Raw genomic sequence first — 11,631 nt, forward strand, 5'->3', positions numbered from 1 at the left:
TAACTCTGATTATTAAATTTTATCAATCGTTCTTACGTTTTGTAACCTAACTCTGATTATTAAATTTTATCAATCGTTCTTACGTTTTGTAACCTAACTCTGATTATTAAATTTTATCAATTGTTCTTACGTTTTGTAACCTAACTCCGATTATTAAATTTTATCAATTGTTCTTACGTTTTGTAACCTAACTCTCATTATTAAAGTTTATCAATTGTTCTTACGTTTTGTAACCTAACTCTGATTATTAAATTTTATCAATCGTTCTTACGTTTTGTAACCTAACTCTGATTATTAAATTTTATCAATCGTTCTTACGTTTTGTAACCTAACTCCGATTATTAAATTTTATCAATCGTTCTTAGGTTTTGTAAACTAAATCTAATCATTAAAATTTATCAGTTGTTCTTACGTTTTATAACCTAAATATTGTTATTCATTTTACCAGTCACTCTTATATTTTGTACCCTTATTCTAATTATATTTTATCAATCGTTCTTACATTTCACAAGCTAAATCTAATTAAGTGTTATTCACTTCTCTAATAACTAAATACTAATTACTAGTTTGTTTTCTATCCTGCATTTCTCCTGCTAATATTTTGAAGTGCTCCGGGTATTTTCTATCCTGCGTTTCGGCTATTAATATTATCAAGCGTTCTAGGTATATTTTGATCCTGCGTTTTATCTGCTAATATTATCAAGCGTTCTTGTTTTTTGTTATCCTGCATTTCGGCTGCTAATATTATTAAGTTTCCAGATATTGTTTATCCTACGTATGGGTCTCTAATATTGTCAACTGTTCCTGGCATTTTCTATCCTGCATTTCGGCTGCTAATATTATCAATTGTTCCAAGTATTTTTTATCCTGCATTTCGGCTGGTAGTATTATCAAGTGTTTCAGACTGTCATTTGGTTGAGTTCTAATAGTTCTTCAGATCAATTTCCTTCTTTTTATTAGCAGTTTCGTTGTACTTGACCTTATGTAGTGGTCATCTTTAACTGAAAAATAGAGCTTAATGGAGTATTTCTGCTTATACATGAATACAATGACTTTCCCTTTATGTGCTGGTAGAATTGTTGTGATTTATTTCTTAAAGATTTGAGGAGAGTATTTTTTTATTTCGTGGTATTATAGTGGTGTTTCCATTTCGTGAATTTATGGACTTCTGTCTTTATTTTGATTCCAAATTCATTATTTATTTCTTCTGCTTCTTGTATGCTCTAAATTGTGTCTTCTTTTCCAGTTACTGTTAATGGTTGTTTACTAAAGCTTGTTACTGTGCGTTTAGATGCAACCATCGTGTTTAGAAGGCTTCTTATTATTAATAATAGGTGAATAAATGTAATTTATTGATTTGAAGTTATTTAGCATGTACATGTTTGTGTGAGTAATAAGTTTGAAGAGTTAAGCGTATCAGGATAGTACCAGTTCTAAACTCTGTCTTCTGACACATAAGATTAATGATAATCTGTATCATTTTTGTTTTATGTGGTGATACTTTATTCTACCTTAGAGCATGACTTTATTAAGTTTCTGAGTCAGCCTTTGAGAAGTAGGGTGTTGATAGGTAATTTAACCTTAAGTCCTTTCGAAAATTCGTTATCGTTGTCTGCATTCATGAAGGAAGATGAGCTAATTATTTATTTTAGCTAATTTACAGTCACTCAAAATTCTTGATCGAATTTTATCTTGTTATTTTGAAAAAAAAATCGGGTAGGTCTTTCAGTGTAAATGTCATGTAGGATAAAAATTAATTAGCCTTTAATGTCTAGGTATTACAAATCAGTTACTGATTGTAATTAAACTTAGGTTATCATATAAGCTACTAATTTTTTAGTAGGATGTTCAAAGCTCGTTGGAATATGTATTTCGTTTCGTTATCACCCGATGATTCAATAATGAATGTTACCCGACAAATCCAGATATTATATTAATACTTACAAATTTCACAAACTTAATAAAGTATCAGGAACCAAATGTTGCATTTCTCTTTTTCAAATTCAAGAATGATTGAATAAAACAGATGAATTTTTTTTGTAAATGAATGTTTAATTACTATAATAAAAAGCACATTGTTAAATCTTACATCATATGGTACTATCTGCACATCTGACATCATGCGATATTATCGTTTAATATTTGGCATCATGTGGTACTGTCTGCAGTATCTGACATCATGTGGTACTATTTGCTATATCTGGCATGATGTGGTACTATCGTATAATATTTGGCATCATGTGGTACTGTCTGCAGTGTCTGACATCATGTGCTACTATTTGCTATATCTGGCATGATGTGGTAGTATCGTATAATATTTGGCATCATGTGGTACTATTTGCTATATCTGGCATGATGTGGTAGTATCGTATAATATTTGGTATCATGTGGTACTGTTTGCAGTATCTGACATCATGTGGTACTGTTTGCAGTATCTGACATCATGTGGTACTGTTTGCAGTATCTGACATCATGTGGTACTGTTTGCTATATCTGGCATGATGTGGTAGTATCGTGTAATATATTATATCAAGTCATTAAATAAGGTATGTGAGTATTTGTTTTACACTTGAAACAACAATACATCATATTTTGTTTCCGTCCACTCTTGGGTTCACCAGTAAAATGCGATATTTACTAAAGTGGTTTTCTACTCATAATTTAATAACTAAATGTATGTTTAGAATTAAATTTGGTTTGTCTTGAATTTCGCGCAAAGCTACTCGAGGACTATCTGCACTAGTCCTCCCTAATTTTGCAGTGATAGACTAGAGGGAAAGCAGCTAGTCAACACCACCGCCAACTCTTGGGCTACTCGTTTAACAACAAATATTGGGATTGACCGTCATAGTCTAACGTCCCCACAGCTGAAAGAGCGAGTATGTTTGGTGACGTGTATTCGAATTCGCAACCCGCAGATTGCGATCCGAGCGCCCCTAACAACCTTAATAATTAAGAAATGTCAATAGATAAAGAGAAAATGAGAATTGGTCGAGTTTTTAGTTTTTGAATAAATAAAATGCCTTGTGAAAAGTCTTTTCTGGTAAAAACAATGTTGAAAAGAAATATTCACTAAAAACAACATAAAAAGATTAAGAATTACGAAAAAAACAACTACGTCAAAAACAAGATTTAGTTTATAATAAATAAGACATTCCTTGGAAAATAATAGTAATATTTATCTTGGACATTTAATTTAAATTTACTGTTTAAAGCTAGTTTTCTGCAATAAATCTTCTGCCATCTTTTTACTGGAGCGTAAAAAGGGGTTTGTATGGACCGAAAATATCTGTTCAGAAGTTAGTAATTAATTATTGTAAACTTTCAAGATAAATTGAGTTTTGTATTAATTTAATGTATTTTTTTCATTGTTAGAATAGATAAGTACAGGGTGCTGTGAAAGTATCGTACCTTACAAGTTGTAATTATGTATGATTTGATTACGCTAGAATATGTCGTTCTTAATTATTCAAATTACTTCATGTGTGAAAAGATGTCCTTGATTACTAATTACGGCATCCTAAATTGTGTTATAGCGTTTCTATAAAAGTGCATGCATCAATGCATTGAATATATTATAGTTTACGAAGCTAAGTTGTTAAACATCCACCATTTGTTCTATGAAACACAAGTTTTTATATTTCATCCATTATAAACTAAACATTATTAGACCACAAGTTTTATACAAGTTAATAATCACCACATATCTTTACTCGTTAATCAAAACTTTTGTAGAAATTCCCTTTCATGATATTGAAGTAAATGTCTCAGGTAGGTCCTCTTGTGTGCATGTAAAATATACCTAGTTATAAGGCGAATGTGTTTTAAGCACAATTAAAACATAATAGAAATTTCATAAGGAAAGTTTATACACTAATAACTGATGAAATGTTTTGTAATGGCTTAACACCTGTTGGACATCAGATGTTGCCTGTTACTTATCTTAATCCGAGTTCTATGAACTTTAGTTTTTTCTCTTAAAATGAAAAAACAACAACAAAATAAAAAAATATTTTTTAATCTATCGTTGGATACTTTTTTCTACTTACACTGGTAAGTCTACATAAGAGCCAATATATTTTTCATAAATTAAAATCACAAATCAGAAAATAACTTTAAACATTACAGCTTTATTTCGAAACTAAATCGCATTCCCATTAGTCGTTTAATGAGATTCTACTTGTTTGTTTGTTGAATTTACATGCAATTTACACCATCCACTTGGACTAATCTTTACTAACGAATATGGAATTACCCGAAACATTATAATGGACACTGCTGAAAAGGAGAACATGTTCGGCAACGAATTTATATCTTGCAGATTGTGAGTCGAACGCCTTAACCACCTGTTCATCCAAGGCCTAAAGGCTTTATATTTACAGATTGTGAGTCGAGCGCCCTAAACATCTGTTCATTCAAGGCCTAAAGGCCATTTAGAAAACTTAGTAGTAGTGATTTTATATTCTATATTCTGGTATGTCTGCCCTCAAAGTAAGTTCGACTTATTCCATCACACACACAATTTAATCTGTACAGGAATTATCTATGCAATATTGCAATACATATTCTCAAAATTTAAAATATGCAGTAGTCCTTTCTCAGAAAAAAAAAAGAACAAAGAAACGTGATTTCTTACACGTATCTATATTTGCCAAAATACTATGAGGATTAGAAAACTCGACCATTCTATAAAAGTATTTAAGCTATTTCAATTTATCATTGAAAACAAAATCTTTATAGTCGTTTCGATTTCGCTGTAAAGTTTCATATTTAAATAAAATTAACATGCTATGTTACTTCACCATATCTTTGAAACATAAGTGGTTAAATATCCATGTTGCTAATATTATATAAGCTAACATCCTTATCAACATCAGGTGCTTTGTCGTAGTATGATATTTAGAAGTTTTTACACTAAAACTTTAAGTTCATCATTTGGACATAAAAAGTTAATACACATATTTATTTGTTAATGAATTTCAAAGAAAGATATAATAAAGTTAATATGATTTTATTTTTCATAGATATCAGTGTATTCCTTGACATATTTTTATTTCCCAAATAATTATGTTATTATTCTTCAAAGCATTATCAATTTCAATATTTTAAAATTTTTATGTGTCTTTCATCTTCACCTTAGTAGTTTACTCTGAAAATATTTGTTTTCTGACTGTCTAGTGAAGCCTTTAGATGCCAAAATCATCACACCCAGTAGACCCGTTTCTGCCGGCCGTGTGGTGGAGCTTGTGTGCGAAACATGGGGTGCCAGGCCTCCCGCTGAAATCACCTGGTGGAAAGGGGTGGATCGACTAACGTCGGTAACAGATATTTTGTCCCCAGATAATAACCTGACTGTCAGCACTGTCACATTTATCCCTGAAGCTAAAGATAATGCGAAAAATATATCATGTCGAGCAGATAATTCACTTCTAAAGGACAGTGTTGTATCTGACGTCCGCACTTTGGAAGTTTACTGTAAGTAAGGGTTTTCTGTTTTTTCATAAATTGTTACCCTAGAAACCAATCCATATTAGGCAATTTCATTCTTCTTTCTTAAGGCTAGCATGAACGCTTACTTTACTCAAAATGTATCAAATATGACTAAAATAATCAGTTATTAATACCACAATACATTATAATTTTTAACCATAGTATAGTGGCTCATAGAATGACTCTGAGTTTTATTGGTTTGTTTTTTTCAAATACAAACTTTTAACCAGTTGCTCCTTCATTTATTGACTGATTTGAGATATAATTTCAGTTCTGAACTCAGGAGATCGAACCCTTTCGATTGAAGTACTTGACCACGCCCAAGTCTCATAGATTAATCTATATACTACTAAAACTCTGAGATTGTTTGTTTGCTTGTCTGTAATTAAATACCACAAAAAAACCACGCAAAATATAGAATAGAAATATGAATGGAATATTAGAATGAGAATAGAAATAGAATAAAACAAGTTTCGTTAAAATCGGGCCACGGGTTACCGAGTTGGCGCCGTTTTTCGGGTCACTTTTATGAAAATTTTCTAGCATGAGTAATTTTACTCATCACTTCCATTCGCGCTCTTTACGAAACTTTTTCGTTCAAAACTATTTCCCTGACAATGTTCCCATCTTCATTAAAAGGAGTAAGATGACAAAAACAAGATCTTGAAGAATTTCACAATAATGTGCCTCAGTTATGGTAGGTAAGAAAATTAGAAAATTTTCTAACTCAAAAAATCATTTGCTATGAGACAGTGGGAAAGATTTTTCATTTGGTAAATTTCATAGTGTATCAGTTATCAAATTGTGCTGTTTCTTGCAGTAATTTGAGCAAGTAAGTATGAAATGTTTTTCTGAAATTGCATTTTTTTTTGGTTTTTTGATAGCAATTACGTTCTAACAAACCATGAATAACATTACTATTATCTGGTATTTCTTATTTTCAGGCATTTTGAATCAACTGTGAATAAGGTTTGTTCATCACAATACCTGAAAACTCTGACTTCACTTTTTTAGAAAATGAAATGGTCTTTCCTTTTACTCCTGATCAACAATCAAATATCTTTTCTTGAATTATGAATAACACGAATGGATTGAAATATTTAATTAGATTATCTCAAAATAAACCTTCATTTCGGTGCACTATTGAAATTAGGTTGAATTAGCTTGAACGTCAAATGAAATGAAATTCGTTGATATCTCTAAATGATAACATTGGGAAAGATTTTAATGACGAGCAAGCTTGCTGATATTCTAAATGGAAATTCATAAAAAATTGTTAAGAATAACATACTAAACTATTACATTGACTGTTTTGATGATTCAATATTTGGGGACCTAAAAGCTCATTAGTCCATGAATTTAAAGTCGTAAATGTGTATTAAGATATCTTAAAAAGTTAGTTGGATGACATATACGTGTATGTAGACATGAGCTGTAACAGTGTCTAATAATCAAGAAAGGAAAATAAATTTAAGCTTTATCTGGTTAGGAATTTTGTTATATATTTCTATTATATATATATATATATATATATATATATTATTATTATTATACCTCTATTATCTCTGATTCACAGACATTCCTCAAGTAAAAATTATTCCACAAAATCTAACGGACCTCCACGATGTAACAGAGGGCAGTGAAATTTCACTAAATTGTAAAGTTGACGCTAACCCGCCAAAACTTGATGTCTGGTGGCTTTTTAATGGTTCAACAATACATTCCGATGGAAGGTTAGGGGTTATTGTCACAAAGCAATCATTGACTATTAAAAGTGTACAGATAAGTCACAGAGGGAAATTTCAGTGTGTTGCTGCAAATAAGGAGGGACAAGGTTGGAGCGAAGAAATATCTTTGGGAGTGAACTGTGAGTTTAACAAGTTTCAACATTATCAAACAGATCATCTCTATAACAGTTGATGTTTAAACTTATCGATTATGTAACAAGAAAAAAATAATCTGTGCTATTTTTTAAAATAATATTTTCATTTGTATTCTTTTTTTTTTAGTTGTAATTGTTGTTTTAGTCACATACTTTTGTAATTCTATAATTTTAAAATTAATAAGTAAAAAAATATCACTCGTTCAGAAGAGTAAAACTTCAGTACCTATGTCTTTTACTTTCGACATTTCACTGTCTCCAATCTAAACAACTTTTTTTCTTTACAAGTGTATGCATACAACCATATGGTTTACTTGGAGGTAAATCGCTGAGCTTCGAATTATATTTTCAGATCACCCAGTGTGTAAGGAAGTAAATTCTCGGGAGTATGCGGTTCTCATTGGATCTAGTATTAGGGTAACATGTGAAGTTACTGCACAACCCTCTGAAGTTCAATTTCGTTGGTCGCTGAATAATAGTTTTGGCGTTCTATCTTTAAATACGTTTTCTCAAAACCAAACATCTAGTATGGCCCTATTTTCACCACAGTCTGAAATGGATTATGGAACACTACTGTGTTGGGCGAAGAACAGAATTGGAGAACAAAATAACCCTTGTCAGTTCGTAGTCACTCCAGGAGGTAAAAATTACAGAATCTCGTTACTAGCTCATAAATCCCAAAAGCATGAACTGACTTATTTTATTACAAAATCATCTTTTCTACTTCAACTAGTATATGATCATATTATATTAGCAATTATAGATCTTATTACGTTTTTAACCGCGGCATAGCGGCTCATAGAACGGCTCTGAGTTTTGTTTTTTTCAATTTTGTATTTTCACAAACAAACTTTTAGCTCATAGCTCCATCATCTCTTGACCGATTTGAGATCTGATTTATTCTAATCCTGGAAAAGAATTTCAAGTGCCGTGGCTATTGAGGATTCCCTCTTCTTTACTGTTGGCCTAACTTTCATATAATCTAGGGTAGAATCGCATTTGGGATTTACATGGTTACGTATATCTACTCTAAGAACTTCTAAAAGGTACGAATGTTGAAGGTCTTAAATAATTTATTTTTATATAATTTCGGAACAGTTCGTAATAATTAATTGGCAGTTACGAACTATTTTTACAGTCCTTTTTCACACAGATCATTTAGAGCTTTATTATTGTAGATAATGAATGATTATGACATGTATAACATGTATTCATGCATATGTTTTGTACCCTTATTTCAAGTCGACAAAATAACCACGAACCCAACAAGCTAATGAGCATTTGCATTTTGATTTGACATTTTCATTTACTCATTTGCACCGGGTTAAACAATTAAATAAGAGGATTGCTGAGAAATATAAGATGTGGTATTGTATTAACAAATTATGCACGTATCAAACTATATATACATGCATATAAATCATTAAAACAAGCTTTAACAACTACACTCAAACTACGCGTTTTTTTGTAGTTATTAAAGCTTGTTTGGATAATTAAAATGTTCGTTTCCTTACAAGTTTGGGCTCGTTGTTCTTAACGCAGTCCTTCCTTTTAATGTTAATACTTACTTTAGTGTTGAAATATTCTTTTTTTACCTATAAATATCTATGTTGACTAAATTTATGTAGATGATATATATATTATTCAATATCAAAACATGATAATTAAGCCTCACCTATTCTGTTGAAACATCAATGGATTGGAGTCGCTCAGGCGCCCTGAAATAACGTATATATTTGTTCAAATACATTTTTCTTTAGGATATATTAAATCCTCTGGAAACATAAAAGTTATGTGTATGACTACTTTTCTATTTTATTGTTTCCTTGATGTAAGCAGTGATCCGTTAAAGATGTTCACACATAACACTTTTCTTGTTCTTTCTTGGAGCTCCTCCCGAGGCGCCAAAAAACTGCCAGCTCATAAACCAAACGAGAGAAACATTCATTGTTCGATGCTCTCCTGGCAAAGACGGGGGATTATCGCAACATTTTCAGGTTGAAGTATATAACAAAAGAAACAAAGAACTGCAAAAGAATATTTCTGCATCAGATGCACCTTTCTTTATAGTCCATTCTCTTCCTTCTGGTACATCATTTATACTTTTTATTTATTCTGTCAATGTGAGAGGGAGAAGTCCACCGAAGGTTCTTCAGGCGAGAACTCTGGACGCCCCCTCCGTATCTAACAAACAAGGTAATATCGCTTGTAGAACCATTAGGTTTATGATATTAATTAATAATTATTAAAATGAGTTGAATAGTTCAGTAACATAAAGTTGTTGTTATATTTTCTAAAATAAAATGGTAATAAATTATGACTTATATTTTCCACTGTTCTTGTAAGCAATCGGTTGTTTTAAGCTTCCACATTTAGAGCAAATGTATGAATCTTGTGTAAGAGTAACGCTTACCTAATATCAGCCACGCCTAATAGTATTTTCTTCATTGATTACAGTATCATGTTTTCCCAAGTTTAGGTTTGTTTGTTGTTAAGCGCAAAGCTACAAATGGGCTACCTGTGGTCTGCCCATCACAGGTACCAAAACCCATCTTTAGCTTTATAAGCTTACAGATTTTCCGAGGTGCAACCAGGGGACCCGAAGATTAGGACAGTATAAATAAGATCAATGAACAACTTCAGAAAGCTTAGATTTTTTTAAAAGTCAAAACCTTTCAGATAAATTTCACACGTGTTCTGTTTTTTCTTTCTTGTATGTTAAGCACAAAGCTGCACAATGGGCTATCTGTGCTCTGCCCACCACGGGTATCGAAACCCGGTTTTTAGCATTGTAAGCCCATGACTTTATATGAGGACAGAAATCTTGAGGTAACCATACATTTACCGGAATAAATATATATTATCACAATAACTTTTCGCCTAATTATAAATTCGATTATTACATTTTATAAATATCCTTTCAACACGTCTTGATAAAAAAAAAAAGCATTGAAACTGTCTAACTTATATCAAGATACACCATTTATTTATGCATATTTCCCTATTTTATTAATAACCAATTCCACAATGCATAATTCTTACTAACTTATAATTCATTTCCTTTCACAATTAACCATTTCATACACATGACATTATATTGTCTTAATTATTTACAGTCGTCAGGCCATCTTTAAATTTTCTTAAAATCCTTGTATTTTCAAGCTCTTATTATGTCGATAATTCGTGGCTTAAAATGTCTAATATTCTTCATATATAATTGACAAATTTCTTCTATATTCTCACCAAACAGGTTTTAATAATGATTAATACCGTAGTATATGTATTTATCCATTTGGTAGTGTTTCTTATTACACTGAATTTCACAATTTCTAGCTATGATGTATTATTGTGTTTCTGTACAGTACGGATGTTGTTTTGTCAAGGCATGTTACCTTTGTTCCAACATTAAGCTGTTTTAACCGTATGTTCCAAATATACGAGCAAGGAATCGAAAGATGCTGAAAGAACATAATGAAAGTGTATGATGCTATTTCATAGGATGGCATTTTAGTTGTAGACTAAATGAAAAATGAATGGGGTTACTTCAAACCGAGTATATTCCTAATGAAACGGTACATCCATGATGCTCAAATGAAGAAAAATTGGAAACAGATTATTTTTAATTCCCATCGATTTAAGTTAAGAAACTGCTTAAACTTACGGTTTCAGTTTGAAATGATTTTGGTCAAAATCATCGAAGGTGTGTCTGAACTCATTTTGATTTCAAATTACCTGTATTTGAATACTGATGAAAAATTTAACACAAGGTCACAAAATAATGAAAATCTTGAATTATGCTATTGAATGTCATCTTGTAATCATTTCTTTATACTTTTTGCATTTTCTCTCAAGGCGAAGAACAGTTTTGTTTACTCCTTTAGCTCATTCATAGGTGAGCTGTAACACAGCGTATTGGTTAGAAATACAAAACCAGATTATCAGGTGTTTTGTGTACTCCTTTAGCTCATTCATAGGTGAGCTGTAACACAGCGTATTGGTTAGAAATACAAAACCAGATTATCAGGTGTTTTGTGTACTCCTTTAGCTCATTCATAGGTGAGCTGTAACACAGCGTATTGGTTAGAAATACAAAACCAGATTATCAGGTGTTTTGTGTACTCCTTTAGCTCATTCATAGGTGAGCTGTAACACAGCGTATTGGTTAGAAATACAAAACCAGATTATCAGGTGTTTTGTGTACTCCTTTAGCTCATTCATAGGTGAGCTGTAACACAGCGTATTGGTTAGAAATACAAAAC

At 31.5% G+C, this 11,631-nt stretch overlaps 1 protein-coding gene across 1 annotated transcript in view; it reads left to right on the forward strand.

The window, feature by feature from the left end:
• The window catches only part of LOC111085546 (hemicentin-1-like), a 133,260-nt gene that overhangs the window by 96,271 nt on the left and 25,358 nt on the right, over positions 1-11,631 (forward strand). The window contains exons 5-8 of the mRNA XM_022384630.1: positions 5,179-5,475; positions 7,067-7,357; positions 7,725-8,012; positions 9,263-9,568. Of these exons, the coding sequence (XP_022240338.1) occupies positions 5,179-5,475; positions 7,067-7,357; positions 7,725-8,012; positions 9,263-9,568 (1,182 nt within the window). The remainder of the gene's footprint in view (positions 1-5,178; positions 5,476-7,066; positions 7,358-7,724; positions 8,013-9,262; positions 9,569-11,631) is intronic.

Source organism: Limulus polyphemus, unplaced genomic scaffold (genome assembly GCF_000517525.1).
Source record: "Limulus polyphemus unplaced genomic scaffold, Limulus_polyphemus-2.1.2 Scaffold460, whole genome shotgun sequence".
Taxonomy (NCBI): domain Eukaryota; kingdom Metazoa; phylum Arthropoda; class Merostomata; order Xiphosura; family Limulidae; genus Limulus; species Limulus polyphemus.